This window comes from Cyprinodon tularosa, unplaced genomic scaffold, assembly GCF_016077235.1.
Source record: "Cyprinodon tularosa strain WSP-4 unplaced genomic scaffold, ASM1607723v1 ctg26, whole genome shotgun sequence".
NCBI classification, from domain to species: Eukaryota; Metazoa; Chordata; class Actinopteri; order Cyprinodontiformes; family Cyprinodontidae; genus Cyprinodon; species Cyprinodon tularosa.
The window spans coordinates 2,111,064-2,127,737 of record NW_024038961.1 but is presented as its reverse complement, the minus strand read 5'-3'; the positions used below and the strand labels follow the sequence as shown (position 1 = coordinate 2,127,737).

Here is a 16,674-nt window from a genome sequence, read left to right as displayed (position 1 = left end):
TTCCATTTTTTCTGGGTTATTTTGTTCCTATCCGAGGCAGCTGACTCCTATAAAACATTTTAGATTATGACTCCTAACCAACTAAAACAACTTGTCCTTCAGCTGGTAGATATTGAAGCTCTAGCTGATAAGCTTCAGATGATGTGTTGAAAGGATACAAGGAGTCTGTTTCAGCGCAGCTAATCCAGTCACTTCCTGCAGCTCCGTCGTGACCCGGTCTCCACCTGTAGAGCAGAATTCGTCCGCACTCCAGACCAACGGCGAGCAAATAGCTGTGAAAGGGGCAGAGCAAAAATCCATGTCTAAATACTGAAAAACAGAAATCTATAGTTGCTTTTTCATCTTATGTCTAATTTCAAAATACCTTCCACTTCAGTATTAAAATGTTTCATAATAAGGAGAAGAAACCTTCTAAACAAAAATAGAACCGGAAAACAGAAATCAATGGTATAAATATCACACTTATAATTACATTTTTAAATCATAGAAATTAAGTTGCGTTATAAAATACTGCACCTAAACTTTACACAAATAATCTGTCAGTTGGTTCTCATGTGTTAAAAGACAGGTTTTACATGGAAAACAGTTCAAGGATTTAAAGTAATGAACCATGGGAGAAATAACAATATGGTAAAAAGCCAAAATGATCCTTTTAATAATACATTTATACTTAAATAAAGTGCTGTTCAAACATAATGGCAATGTCATTTCTACTGGAACACCTCCTAGCTTCTATGCGTTCACCAGGATTTCATCAAATGCAGCAACTGGAATTACTCAATATAGGAATCTAAAAAAGTATGGCGGCTCATTTGAACCATCTTTCAAATTCTCATTCAACAAAAAGTGTTTTGGAGGTTTGTCTCTAGCAGCTTTGGTAGAGAAAAACCACCAGTTTTAACTCCAGAACAAGCAGAGTTCTTTGGTCCTGTTAAAGGAAAGCTTGGCATGATGCTGCACCACCAGGCAGGATGATTAGTGTTAGAGCTCTGCTCCACTGACACCTGGGACTACACCATATTTACTGATTTGTTGGAAACTGCAACCATAGCTTTTAGTGGCTCTCTCAGCAGAGGTTAAAGGAATAGTACACCCAAAACATGATTAGCCTTCATTTTCTACTCACCCCCATGCTGAACAACACTCTGGAGTACTTTTTTGATATCTCAAATGCATCTAGAGATCTGGGAGGCTTCTTGCTGTCTGCTGACATTCAAATAATGGAGGTTTATGGTGCCCGAGACAGAAAGGTCCATAAAAGTCCACAAAAAACGTGTCAATATTCCTCCATACTGCTCGTCCAATGTATTCCAAGTGTCCTGAGTGGGTAGCGTCCAGAATTTACTCGAAACGAAGTCATTTAGAATGTTTTTAGAGCATAAACAGTAGTGTATAGGATTTCCTGAAAGCGCGCGCCTGCGCGCTCACGACGCTACGGAAGCCGGCAGACCAAACCAGATGAAAGTGCGCATTCAGCGTCTGCTCTGCCAATAATGCAAGCGTAGAAGAAGAAATGTGCTGTTTACCTGTGCAAAGAAAGAAACAACGAAAGAAAAATGTCTGAGGACTTCAGTGTTGAGGAAGAGCATGAGTTCTTTGCCGAGCTGAATGCGCTGGTTTGGTCTGCCGGCTTCCGTAGACTCATGAACTCGCAGGCGCGCGCTTGTAGGAAATCCTATACACTACTGTTTATGCTCTAAAAACATTCTAAATGACTTTCTTTCGAGTAAATTCTGGATGCTACCCACTCAGGACACTTGGAATACATTGGACGAGCAGTATGGAGGAATATTGACACGTTTTTTGTGGACTTTTATGGACCTTTCTGTCTCGGGCACCATAGACCTCCATTATTTGAATGTCAGCAGACAGCAAGAAGCCTCCCAGATCTCCAGATGCATTTGAGATATCAAAAAAGTACTCCAGAGTGTTGTTCAGCATGGGGGTGAGTAGAAAATGAAGGCTAATGATGTTTTGGGTGTACTATTCCTTTAAATAAAAATGCAATGAGTTTCATTTACACAGAATTAAAATGTTTTTCTCACATTTTCCAACAATGTGCTACTTTGTGTATCTCTGTCAAATAAAACTGCGAAAAAACAAAGCTTGTAGTTTTAGTTGTAAAGTAGAACTGGATCAGAACCTGCTATCAAAGCAGAGGGAAGGGCAGAAAGCTACGGCCGTAGCAGAATCCCCAACATCCAAAACGGAGGAACATGGTTTGATCTCCAGAGGAGGCATCGGTTCTTCAGAGTTTTCCAACATGCACGGCCCCCACACTATCACCTAAACACACAGAAAGCATAAATCTCAACCATCTGGTTTCTGCATGTCATTATGTCCAAATAAAATTATATTCAGAAGTTTTGGAACTGGATCAAGATTTGACGTTTACCTTCTTGTCCCGACTGGATGTCACAAAGTATTTGCTGTCGGAGCTCCAGTCACATGACCAGATGATTCTGCTGTGCGTGGCCGTGTCCTTGTTTGTGTGTGCGCACAGTGAGAAGAGAGGCTCTGTGGGGGAATAAAGAGGAACACAGACAATGGGGAAAACTAAACTCAGGTACAATACAAAAGGTGTTATAAGTCAGATAACATGTTTCATTCATCTCCATTTCAGCAGGGAGGAAGAGCTGATGGCGAAACTCTGTTATGATTATGATAGCATAACATCAGCATGTCTGGATTCCTGCTTGTCGATCACATTTGCCTTGGTGACAAATAAACAATTAAACATGATAGAGAACCTCCATTTCAGCCTGTTTTGGTTTATGACCCGCTGCTGTTTATTTCCTGGGCCCCAAGTCATCTTAGAGCCTAGATTGGTTTTCCCCGGATAGCTTTTTTGTATGCTGCTGACAGCTGCCTCCCTGCCTGCCTGTCTGTCTGCGAGTCCTCGGTCGTCACGCTCCGCGCTGACGCCCATACGCTCACACAAAACTAAGCGGGCAGGTACGTACAGCAGTAAAATCTCACAATCAACAAAAGACTGAGTCGAGCATTTTGTTGTGCTGTTAAAACACTCTCCTCTGGCAAAAACAAGCACAGGTTTACTGTTAGGGGGCAAAGACGTGCTGCAGCTTCATCCATTAGCGGGAATCTGAAGGACAGGATGGCTCTCTATTCTGATCACATAGAGATGAAACAAATAAATAAATAAATAAAAGCCAGAGTGAATCAACTGTAAGAGCAGAGCAAAACATATTTACACAAAAATTAAGAGTCAGGAACAAAAAAGGTCAAAACTATCAACCTGGGGTTTTCAATCCACTTGGGGAAGAAAGGCATCTGAAACAAACACAGGAGGTGTGTGAATAGAAAGAAGACTGTTTGATGTGCGCCGTCTTCGTTTAATGTAACCGGGGAGGCTGTGTTTGCATTCCCCACAATCACCTTGAGTGATTCAGCAGTCAAGCAGAGCAGACGGGAAGTCCCGACCTTGCCCTTGCGTGCACCCATCTCCGTCTAAACCGCAGGCGCTTCGCCTCCGAACGGCCGTGCTATACAGGGCGAAACTGAAAACGCAGGCCTGGTTATCCTCTGTCGATACACATTAGAAACAGCCCAGAGCAGCCAGCAGAAATGAGAGTTCCAGCAAAGGTGGGAGGTAATCCTTTGGGCTTAAGTGTCTTGCTCTGCTCACCGTGAATGCAGGATCGAGTTATTTGTCTGAATTAGGGAGCAGAAATGTTCTTATTGGAGAAAGACCCACCGGTGAAGCCTTTCTGTTTACATCCACGAATGACAGAAATCCAGGATTATTAGAGAAAATCCTGCTGTCGGATAAATGATTAAGAGATGTCAGAGAGGTCACATCTGTAAGGCCCAATGAGTTTCATCTCTAAAACAAAGACATGTACATGTCTTATTATTCAAATTAATTGCAGGTTAAAGGAAACTTCCCAGAGCTATGCTGGAAACCTGACCCCAACAGAAGCGCTGGAAATAAATAAAACTCCTTTAAAAGTAATCATCTCCCTCGGCTATGTCTAATATTTATAGTAATTATAAGTAAAATACGAAGACTGAAACAGTTTTCATTACCAAAATTCCCACTTATCCTGCAATTAGAAAATTCTCAGCCCAGTAACTTTTGACTTCAATATAAATAGAACTTTACTAAGGACTTTAATAGGAGATATTTCTACTATTTGGATGGAAAACATACTTTTACCTTTTAAGCAAATGTTAAAAGAATAATTAATTGTTTTTCTGATTTATTGCGATGATATAATAAGAATTCATCTATGTCTAGACAAAGACAAAACAATTTTACAAATGAAAACAATGAAATAAAAGTACACAGAGGAAGACATTGAAGTAAACTTAGGCAAAATGTCTCAAAAAAAATTTCAAAATAAAAAATTTGTCCATGTTTGAGAATAAACTTTAAGAAATTGGCTCAAGGATAATGGATTCATAATTGGAAAGAAGTTGGACTAAAACAACCATAGGGGAGGAGACATTGTGGTCATCAGAATGTCATCAATTGCAAGCAAAAAAGCCACACGGTCTTTACATTACACAGCCTTGACTAATGAAACTCCCTCCCCCTATTGGCGGGAAATCATGGAAGATATTCACTGTATGGAAAACTTAACATATCTTTTACATATAAAAGGACAGACCTACAACAAACGCTGCACTAAATGGCTGACATACAAGAGCAAGAAAACATGACTAGGTGTAACATCTTGTAAAGTTTTTTTTTCTTCCTATTTAAGTACAATTTTGTGCCCCGAGTTTTCTGTTTGTTATGTTTCATTGTAATGAAAAATGTTGAATAAAGAGTATAATAAAAAATATAAAAAAAACATAAGCACGTTAAAGAAGTCCAGGTTGGTAAACGCAGTCATCGTCTGTGGATCATTAGCATTTGATTGAGACTCCAAACTAGATGATGCAGAAATGCATTTCTGGATGTTTGAGGTTAAATCTGTTTTTCCAGTTGAATTTAAACTTTCTGCTCATCAATGAGCAGTAAGAGAGTGATTAAAAATCAGTTAATGAAATGTGTTCAAGAAGATGACGGATATTACAGAACGGTCAAGAGTAAATTGTCTCTCCTAACGAGTTAGCGACTCCACAGTTACCTCCTCCATGGTAATGCTCTGATTAATGCTCTCCTTATCTGGTCTGGACAGTCATGTCTTGGTAGATCTACAATGGTACCACACTATTTTAGGATTATGGATTCAACTTTGTCCTGTGAGAGGTAAAGAGCTTGGGAGCTCTCTTGCAGCGCTACTTTAAAGTCAACAGGTTGATTCATCAGCCAACTCTAGTGATCCTTTTTCATTATGAAGCTGGTTGTCTACCCAAAAACCTGAAAGGCATCAGTGAATATCTGACACTCAGGTAAACTATTGTTGAACAGGTGACTTGACAGGTGTTGACAGGCAAACCTGACTGCCGTGTGTTAAATGTAGTGATATCTGAGTAAATCTATGTTTATAACCTGCTCAAAATTAGTACATTCCAAATGGTTTATACTTTTTTTAAATATACTGTGGAAACAGTTACAGAAGCTGTGTTTAAACCTCAAGTTATCTTTGAATATTGTATTTCCAGCATTACCTGCCTTTTGGCCAAGTTTCTATCAAACATCATTTGCTTGGCTTTTCACAGTCCCAATTACTGGAGTCCTTCCAAAAAGGCCAGCTTGACTTTTGAATTTAATTTGGCACCGATGTGTTCATTGGGTTTACCTTATTTTAATTAATTCTAGTTGAAATGGCTTGTTTCTGCCAAAAAGGGCTCAGATGTTGTCTTTTTATGTTGACATTCTGTCAAACATATTTTTTAATTAATTTAAATGTATTTTCACAATGCAATGAAGAACTATTATACCCTTCTGAGTTGTACTGTCTTAGCAACTACAACTATCACCTTGTGGTTAAATGGGGACATTTTAACTCCAGGACTTAGCAGAGAATGGATAAACTGGAGAGCACAAAGTCAAAATCAAACGCTGACAAAGGAACACATTGAAACAACTTGATGGACTTTAGACTCATAATGTGTGGACTGATGAGATAAAAATGCATGTGCTGAAAGGTGTTTGTCCTGTTATATCTGGGTAAAGCTAATAGGCAAAAAGAACATTATGCCAACAGCTGAACACGGTGGTGATATTTTAGTTAACTGGAGCTGCCTTGTTGCTACAGAACCGGGGTGACTTGCAGCTACTGAAAAGACTTTAAGTTCTGCTGTCTTCTAAAACATCCTGAAGGACCGTAGATCTAACGTAGATTAAACAGCAGGATTTAATCTAATCCATATCAACTAATGCAAAATAAACGTTACGTTTGGACCTTAAACAGGTTTACTGATGTACATGACTTATTCCCAGTCATTGCAAACATTTTTCTGCAGGGTTAACCTGTAGAACTTTATTACACATAATTCAAAGACAGCAGGTGTCAGGTTATTTCTATACAGAACTGTACAGTACGATCTAAGACATTCTGCCAAGGAAAATTAAATACTATTATTAATTAAGAAGCAGATAGGTGATTCTCACTCAAGCTGTATTTATTTAATGATTTTTGCAAAGATGGAAACGATTATAGAGACAAAGATGCGTTTAAAGGAGTTCTAATCCTCACAGAGAAAACACTCTAAAATCACAATCGTGACTCATCAGCACCAATTTGAGATAATATGGAACAAACCAGCACTGGGCCGTCAGCTCTACGAGACAAAGGTTCATTTTGTTTATAATGTTGGATCAGGTGACATTGCATCATAAACAAGGTTAGAGGATATAGTTTTAGAACAGAAACTATTCAGCCTTCAAACATGATAAGACATAACACAGAATATGGAAAACATAGTTTAGTCAAGAGACAAGAGAAAAGCAAAGCAAGAAGTTAATTTCAACAAAACCAATTCAGAAATTCCAAAATCTGTGAGACGGTGCTATATATGTTGGCATACAAATAATTATAAGACTATTTACGATGATGTCATAGTATGAGAAAATACTTGATAAATGATACAGGATGCTCTGGCTTTACAGCAACTGGAACTACTATTCATTTGTTAATGAGCAGGAAATTTGTGGAGCTTTGGTGGTGCAAAAACAAAAATACACATTTTGTTTAACTGTTAAGACAGTTATGTGTTATATATAAATCTGTGTATGGTGTTTGTTTTTCCTTACCTGGACTTTCTGCTGTTGGCAGCTTCCGTCTCCATAACGACCAGGTGCGATCTCTGGAAACAGCCAACAGGAGCTTTGCGTCAGGTGAAAAGGCCATCTGGGTGACTGTGAGGGTGTGAAATGGCAACGCCTGCAGCTGACGCCATGTGGCTGTACTCCACAGCAGAATGGCAGCATGCTCAGCTTTAGAGGCCTAAGTGAGAGCAGAAGACATCAGCTCATATATGTTCAGTAAATCACTGCACAAAGTTCACAATTTTAAACAGAGTAGCATGTTTGTTTTTTCGTGCAAGCCTGTTTTTTTACACCAGCTAATTTTAGATTTTTTTCTATCCCAAGAAAGTCACTTTTCAGCTGATTTGTGTGAGATCAGATATCAGCAGCACAGCTTTGCAGAAGGATTAGATACACCCAAAAATCTGGTCACAGTGCAATTCTGCAAGAAACATTTAGAACATCCTGTAAAGGATGCAATAAATAATACATTCCTTCCCTTGGTTAGAGCTATAGATAAAATTAAAAGAATAAATTGCATTACAGTAATGTTTGCCATCTTTTTAAGTTTCGCTTTTTGTACTGTGTATATTTTCTTTACAATAAAGAGGGTATATTGCTATAATGTCCCTAAAGGATTATTGACCAGCCTGTCTATAAAGATATATCACTATGTTATCAGCCACAACAAACTGGCCTTTTAGTCAACCCAGAAATCCCCTGAAAAGAAGTGAAAATTCTTAAAATAATACACGGCAAAAAATTGAAATCTAAATAAGTTTTTTTTTTCTTAAATCAATACTTTAATTCAATTGGTGATCATGATTAGAATCCTTCAGTTTCTGCAAAGCGGATGTAGCTCTGCCAGCAATGCCGCCAGACGGATAAAACTTTGCCTCCTCATTTAAATACAAGAACATGAAATAACGGGAGCTTAAAATGGAAAAACAGAGTTCAAAAAACAAAAGACACTGAATACGTAAAGTAACTTTACAAAATAAAAGCGTAACAAAATAACACTCCATTATGAAATAAATAAATTAAGCAATTAAGAAATCTTTGAATAAATAAATATTTAAATATAATGAAGTAAAATAAGGTAAAGCATATTTTTATATTTCATGGGATTATGCATTTAATTAATGGAATATTTATTGACAACTTATAAATAGCAGGATTTATTAATTAAATTTTTAAATGAAACGTTTCTACATAGTAAATAAGATGATCTCCCAGTAGAATGAGTATATTTGCCTTTAAAATAAGATAAGATAAGAGTTAGTGCGTACGACCCATGCACGGAGGTCTTAGTTCTCGACGCGTCTGACCAGGGTTCGAATCCGGCCTGTGGTCCTTTGCCGCATGTTTCTCCCCCTCTCTTATACCCCCTTTCCTGTCAGCCTACTGTCAGAAAAATGAGCCACTAGTGCCGTAAAAAAAACTAAAATAAAAAAAATAGATGATCAGATAATATGCACCTGAAATAAGAATAGATAAGAATAGTTTTTTTTTTCTATTTTAAATAGTCTTTTGCTCTAATCAAAAAGTAAAATACACTTATTTTAATAAAAAAGCTCCCATTTCATTTTGCAGTGCGATAGTTATTTCTAATACTGCTTATATTGGGTTTCCTTTGTAGGTTGCACAATCTCTTCAAGTTTTGCTGTTTTAACCCAAGTGTATCCGATCATTGATCTGCACTGTTATTGTGGATATAAACTTAGATTTCAATATTTCTAATTGTTGAATTGTGTAGGATATAAACACAGGCGGTACTCTTCTAACATATGGTGGGTGACAGTGGTGTTTCACAGACAACAATGACTGAGCTGAGAGTCATCAGGATATGAGTAAGAAAATGTTTCACAACATAAAAGAAGGATTTATGGTAGAGGAAGTCAGAGAACAAACTGTATTCCGGATGATAACCACCTGTGTGGGTTAGGTCAGGGCACAGCAGGTTCTTCAGTGCTTAATTTGTATCACAGACTAAAACGAAGCAGGTTTGCCATCAAAGAACATTTCCTCTCTGATCTTCCACTGAAACGCAGAGGAGCCTGATCTAATGCAGACTGTGAACCAGTCTGTTTCTGCAACTCTGACCTTGCATGCTGATGCCACTAAGGTCTTGGTGCTGTCAGAGGCCACGCAGAACATCTCAAATCCATGGCCATACCTGGAAATAAAACAGAAATATCAGATAAATCTTTAACAGCCTTAAAAGATGCATGAGGAGAGGCGGATGACAGGAAACAAAACTTAGAAATATATCCGACTCGTTCTAAACTCCAGCTTTAAGACTCTGAGCACCAACAGAAATTACAGAGTTAAAAAACACAATAGAGAAAAGATTTGCGATGACCAGGTCTTTCTTCTGACTCATGACAAATGGAGCAGCCAGTCACTCAAAGCCTAATCGTTTTGAGCTCCCCATCACCTGGTCATTTCAAAATGTCAACCAACTAAAATCATCGTCTGCAGCTCAGTAGGAAGAAAAAAAAAAGACCATCTTTTTCCTACCAGGAAGCTTTTAAACACGACAGTAATTTGGCCGCGATGGTGAGAGCATTATTTATGCCACAAAAATAATGTGGCCACTTACTCATTTTAATGTTTCTATTATGCTCTAAATGATTCAAGAGGTGCAGCCAAATGGAGGCAGAAAAACTGCTTTTCAACACAGACGATGTCCACACCTCGAATAAAAGGCTGCGCCATACGTCATGTTTATGGCAGATTGACTAGTAAATGGATTTAGCATTGGCAACAAATGGAGGCAATATATTTATCCTGGAGAGGAGGCTCGTGGGATGGCAGAAGGTAGGATTCTGATTGGCTGATTGGAAGAGAGGGGGACAACAATAATGAGCCTCTAAAAATTCATCATGAGCTGCAATAAATGTTTTGGGGAAAACAAAGACAGACGTCCCTTCGATTGCCTAAGAGCCACTCTCTCATGGAGGGGTGTTGAAGATCATTTTTAAAACACTAGAATATTTTCTTAATTGTTTCCATTTACACCACAATACACCCATCAATATAACATTACATTTAACCTCGAAAATCTTTCGAATACATAATTCTTTATACTTATAGAGGAACTGTTGACAAAGTTCACACTGATGATCTATAACACAGACAGTGACCAAAATCATTAAAAGGCACAAATGCAGCATCAATGTACTGATTCCAGTGTCACCCAATAAAAAAAATTATCATATTACAGTTAGAACAATAAGCTTTGGTGAATATTACCAAACAAAATTTTATAATTAAGTCAGTATTCTAACTATTTAACTACTTCTATTCCTATTTTCTTGAGAATGTAAAGAAAAGCTGCATATATGTTTTAAAATATGATCAGTTGGTGTTTATTGACACTCATACAGTGATACTAATCTGAGCAACTGGATGGCAGATTAATCTGCAGGAATACAAAACCAAGTTCAAATCCCCACAGACAATGCATGTGGGAATCCTGGGTTGCTTCAAAATCTATATAGTCAGCAAAAATACTTAAACCCTTCAGACATTGGTGACTGTCCTTAAAAGGAGTGAGCCAGGGTCTAAGTAGGTTAAAAAAAATCCCAGCATAAGGGAGCAAAGATCCTGATTCCAAATGAAGAGCTAACAGATGAACATCCAATGTGCATGATGTGCACCACAGAGAGATTGAAGATGCAGATGAAGGCTGTGCAAAAGCATGGCCCTAAAGAAGTGTGGCACATAACAGCTGGATGCAAGACAAGGGCAGAGGCAAAGGCCTCCATGAAACCCTATGACCTGTTGGCTGAAATATAGTAAAAAAAAAAACACTTGTGCTGACAAAATCCTGAAAGTCAAACAGCGATAGTGGGAGACACCACAGAGAGAGAGAGATGGAGAACGATGGGGATGAGATCCTGTGGGACTTCCGGATACAGACGGATAAAAAGCTGGAAGTTAATCGACTGGACATTATGCTGCTGGACCCAGCGGTGAGGAGCTCAGTAGTGATAAATGCAGGAACTCAAACTGACAGCAAGTTCAAGAAAGAAAAAAGAGAGAATCTAAGGAAACACTGGAGGCTCATAAAGGAACCAGAGAAGTTGTAAAGAGCCAGAGGTCATCGGTGAACTCACCCCTAAACTGGTGGAGTGGCTAAAGCAGATTTAGGAGTTTATTCCTAGAAACAGCTCCAGTTACTAGAAAATATAAGCTAAAATGTAAACTCCATATTATCTGTTACTAGATGTTACTGTATTACACTTTGTCCGCTTTACTGGTGGAGGTCAGGTTTACCTTTTTTCTTTTACAAAGGTGAAAAATATTAAGCAATATTAAAACAACATCAACAATAAACATCCTGAGGGCAGCGACAGTAAATCGTTCATCTTCCTAAGCAGTTATTACCAGCCATAAAAAAACAAAAGCACAGTAGTACTTTTGTAAATCTAACAGATGGATGGGGTTTCCAGGGTGAGAAACACTGTCAGGTTTACTCCACACAGCATATGCACATTCTTCCACATCTGATCTTATTAACAGCTAACAGAGAAATAATACAGATGCATTTCTCACTTATTTATGTTGGATAAATTGAACATATTTCTTCACATTCATGCATTACATTGCATTTGTCTATCACATAAAATCTAATAATATTTCAACTTCTGTGACAAGTGGGAACATATTCAAATTTGACAAAGCTGTAACTCCAGATTTACAAATGCATTCCGGAAATAATAGATGTTCCACCTAAGATAAAAAGTCAATCGAAAAAAGAGCAGAATAAACCTTCTTCTTTAGAGCATTTAGCAGCAGATATAAATCAGAAAACAAAGGTGATACTTACAGTTTCTGGACCTCGGGCCACAGCGTGTTCTGGAGGAGATCATCCTCTGGGGGAGGCTCTAAATCCACAGAACCAGACATGCATTGGAAAATGAAAATTAATTCATCCTTAAAACGAAACACCACTTGAAAGCCTCTAAAACCCTATTCTGGTGATAAATGCAGACTTATAAAAGGAAAAATTGTATTATATTGAAATTAATATCACTCCTTTTTTTAAAGCACTACATGGTTAAGGACTGATATATAAGGGCTAATAATCTGTGAGGAGAATCATTTATAGTGAAAAGAAACAACATGAGCACCATAAGAAGGATAATGAGAGAAACAATGAATTGAAAGCTACATGCCACACTGAGAACACAACAATCCCCTGAAGACAAAGTTTCTTCACATAGTTTTTATTTGGCCGGAATTAAACCTGTTCAGTTTTTAACAAGTTTTTAAGGGGATGCACTCGAGGCAAGAGTCAATCCTCCTCCTCAGCCAGTTTCAGCACAAGCACAGCATGCTGTGTGGATTAATGAAATCGAAAACTACACTAGTTACTGTTATTGGTCATCATCTCGTCAAATAGGCCTAATTATTCATCACTTTTCCTGCCTGCAGAAACCAATCTAACAGAAGAAAATACATTGTTAACCGCAGCTGGAAGACTTTGTTGGTCCCCCACCGCCTGAGGTTATCGATAGTTAAGCTTTGCAGTCCCATAGGCTTGCTTTCTAATTAGCATTGCAGATTAAGTAGCGGCTTCACTCATGCTCATGACGGCTCTCAACACCCTCCAGCCCAGAGGGTTTAAAATGCTTTGTCACTTGGCTCTTGTATTTTTTTGGCCAATCTTATCGAAAGCATCCATTTAATGTTTTCCCACGAGGAAAGAAAAAAAAGTTTGTAATTAAATTTCTGAAGATAGTTTATCCTTACGGAGCACAACCTGTGATGAAATTTGCTTTTCCTTGCTTCACTTTTTCCTTTTTTCCCCATCTCTCATCTACCAAAAAATATTAACTCACTTTCAAATCTAGAAGTTGATGAAATTCTGAAGATAGATTTGATTGTGCAGCTTTACTGTACCGGTCAGGCTGAGTGGGTGGAAATAGGACTCCTGGTATTGCTCAGATATACTGTTGAACTGTTCCTCTTCTTTGCCGTTTTTCGGGACAAGGTCGCCTGTAAATTCCACATTAATCGAATGAAAATATTGAACAAAGCTTTTAAACTAGATTGGGCACAGCTGTGTCCAACTACACAGTTAAAGTTAAATTGATTTTTGAATAAAAAGCAATTATAAGATAAAACTTGGCCCCAGTAGGAGCATTGAAACACTTAAATCCTGTGCTGGGAAGGTATTTTACCTTGAAATACAGCCTTGTTGGAGAGACCCAAGGCAGGTGTGCTAGCTCCTTCTGGAAGGCTGGCCAAGCCCTGGGAAAAAGCAAACAGATGGAGAAAGAGACATTTACTTACAAAACAGCTAAACAAAAGGTCTCCATCAGTGGCACTTATTCCCCTTACAATCAGGATCTTTAATGTATGTTATTAAGATTTTATGGCAATGTTTAAGCAATAGAGACAAAGTTGGTTAGCACAAATCCTATGTGGGCTTTCCTCTTTCAGGATAACAGACCTAAAACATGCAGCCAGAGCTGCAGCAAGGAGGGTTAGACAATTATACTCATTTGCTAAAAGTCAAGAATCATGTCCGATTGAGAATCTGGGGCGAGACTCGGAAATTGATGCTCACAGATGCTCTCCATTAATCTGACTCAGTCCGAGCTATTTAGCGATGAAGAATGGAAATGGCTTTTAGTATCTAGGTCTACAAAGTCGGAGGTGAACTCAAAAAGACTTGCATATGTCAAAGTTGCAAGTAGTGGTTCTACAGACAGGTCAGGGGGTGAAAACAAATGCATATCACAGTTTTATTATATCTATTTGAAATAATCAAAGAGATTAATGAAACAATGCATCTTTTTCATGCAGCTTCGCAACTATAGCCTACTTTGTGTAAATCTACTGCATAAAATTCCAGTGAAATGCAATGAAATGTGAAAAGGTTGAAGGGATGTGAACTCCTTTTGGAGCTAATCAGATCCTAGGAGAGGATGCACTTACACTGGACTGAAGCAGCTTCTCCTTAGAAATCCCTGAGATGTTAGAGAAGTTCTCCACAAAATTACGAGGCGCTTGAAACACTCTGAGGACTTTCTCATCAGCTCCAGAAACAAACTGAAACCTCCCAACCATGGCCAGACACTGCATGTCATATCCGTGGATCTGAGGCCGGGAGATTTCATGCCAGGTTACCTGCAGAGGGAAGATGCACAAGTATAAAAAAAATCCTGAGCTCTTCATGTGGAAACTAGAAAAGTTTAGACAATTTTTAATCTTTTCAGATAATAGTTTCAGGACTTGTTAATGTAACTTGCATTAATATATAGATATAAACTTTTATATGTTTTCTAAGCAGTTTGCAACAACTTATCTTTCCTTTGTCACAATAAAACGACACTGGATCTTTTCCCATTTACTAAAGGTAAACCACATACTGCAGTTTAAAGCTACAGTGTGTAATTTTCAGCGACATCTAACGTCCAGACTGCAGACCGCAGCAACATGAACATATCCCCCCACCGCTTCTCCCCCCCAACAGTACGCCGAGCGTTACGGGACAAAATGTCTTGCACGACGTCCGCATCACCTACCTTCTCAAGTGATGAGGTTTGTTTACATAGATAATTTTACAGATAATATTTCATTAGTCTGTGTAGGGTATAGATTTCAGTACCGTCTCAGTTCATCTCTCTCAACTTGCCGTAGTTACTTTCGAGCGTAATGGGCGATCTCGCAATCGCTAGTTTGTTGGCTCTGCGCTGCCGTAGCGCAAAGATGTCTGCCTCCATGGCTGCGAGACCCGCTCCTATGTAATTATAAATAACAAATTCTAAGGCAACGCAAATATTAAGGTTAAGAGGCTGAGCTCGTAGATGATGATAAATAACATAGTTATGTATAATATATTACATTTCTGACTGTATATCCCTGTAATTATTACACACTGTAGCTTTAATCCAAGGTTGTTTTTTGGATACTTTTCTTTCAACTTTTCAGAAGCTATATTAGGTTACTTAAAAGGATTTTAAACAAAGGTTAATTACTTCTTTTACTTTGGATTTTTATAATATTAGGATAAAATAAATAGAGAAAACAAGCAACTTTCTTCATATTTCTGTTCTGATAATACAAAGAAAAATTGAAATGTTTCTAAAACTTTGACAAACATCTAAAAAAGAGATTTCCTATAAAGAAAAACATAGGAGGCAGGTGGTGGGGGGGTTAAAGATTATTTCTCAAACTTATATAACCTTTTAAAATACAAATACTCCACATTAAAAATGTTGAATGATTCTGGCCGTAAGGCTAACGGTAACGAAACCCGAAGACCTGTTAGTGAAATGTTGGCGTGTTGATTATGAAAGACTTTTGCATCTAATCGTACTCTTAGATTTTTTTTCAACTTATCACATTAAATGGAAATCTTATATAATTATAGATAAATTAATAATCTTTTTTAATTTTCCATTTTTTTAGACCCTACCAGTTTAGCTTGTTATTCTATTAAAAAGAGGACTTCCTTAGTTTTGCATTAAATATAAAGGACGGTAACTAATAAGTAACAAGTATCATCAAATAATACTTAAAAAAAGGGACTTTGCTATTCTTCTACAATACAGGTGAGTTTATTTCCATATGTTGTTGGATGAGAGCTTTTACAAAATAAAATAAAGATAGAACTGAGTTTTTCCAAGCAATTTTTCTGCTTTAAAGGTCACTTCATTGTCAATTGATCTTGAATCACGTTTCTTTAAATTTTTAATGACTGAATGATTAAAAATATTTCTATATTTTGAACAAACAAACAAGAACACCCTAAAATGAAAAATTATAAACGGAAAACTATAAGATATAAAATAAAATCTATCAAACATCTCTGAAATCAAAAGTTCTACACCAAAGTCTCACTTTATCTTGTTTTACCATTTATGAGGCAGTGTTGGGACCTCTTACCTGTTTGCTGTCTTGCCTTCTCCATGGAGTGAATAATCTGGTGGTCTGGTCTGAGCCCACGCTCAGGATAAACTCCCCCTCTGGATCCCAGCGCAGGTCTTGGACGGCATTAAAGTGACCTGATATCACAACTGCAGGTCTCCACTCCCCCTGCATCCAAAACTTTACTTTAGGTAAGGTTTAGTTTTCATGTCTATTTCTGAAGCAGTGCTTATGATGAAACTGTGAACAACTATGAAGCAGCGGGAACAAACCTTTCCCCTTAAACATTGTATTTCATTTTCATGAACTGCTGGTTCATAGTAAACTTTGCATTTCCTGTTCAGTTAGATGGGATCTAAATCCAGCCATGTCTGCATTAAACCTCCCCTCCCTCCCAGTGACACCTGACAGCAACACGCAGAAGCTTGGTGATTGGCAGAGAGAGAGACAGGGTGGAACTAATTGTTCTTCTCCTTGTTGGTGTAGCTGTATAGAAATATCAACCTGCTGGTCTTTACATTCTATGGACTTTATAACTGAACCTGTTTATAAAGTTTTTGAGGGATTTTTTCTTTTTAATAAAAGGTGGAAAAAAAGAAACATTTCAATATTTGGACCTTAAGATG

General features: G+C 37.9%; 1 protein-coding gene across 1 annotated transcript in view; it reads right to left on the bottom strand.

Moving 5' to 3' along the window:
- The window catches only part of elp2 (elongator acetyltransferase complex subunit 2), a 43,012-nt gene that overhangs the window by 5,279 nt on the left and 21,059 nt on the right, over positions 1-16,674 (bottom strand). The window contains exons 12-21 of the mRNA XM_038288955.1: positions 16,067-16,216; positions 14,114-14,305; positions 13,354-13,423; positions 13,073-13,168; positions 11,997-12,054; positions 9,266-9,338; positions 7,169-7,361; positions 2,396-2,517; positions 2,144-2,286; positions 159-272 (exon numbers count right to left, since the gene is read on the bottom strand). Of these exons, the coding sequence (XP_038144883.1) occupies positions 159-272; positions 2,144-2,286; positions 2,396-2,517; positions 7,169-7,361; positions 9,266-9,338; positions 11,997-12,054; positions 13,073-13,168; positions 13,354-13,423; positions 14,114-14,305; positions 16,067-16,216 (1,211 nt within the window). The remainder of the gene's footprint in view (positions 1-158; positions 273-2,143; positions 2,287-2,395; positions 2,518-7,168; positions 7,362-9,265; positions 9,339-11,996; positions 12,055-13,072; positions 13,169-13,353; positions 13,424-14,113; positions 14,306-16,066; positions 16,217-16,674) is intronic.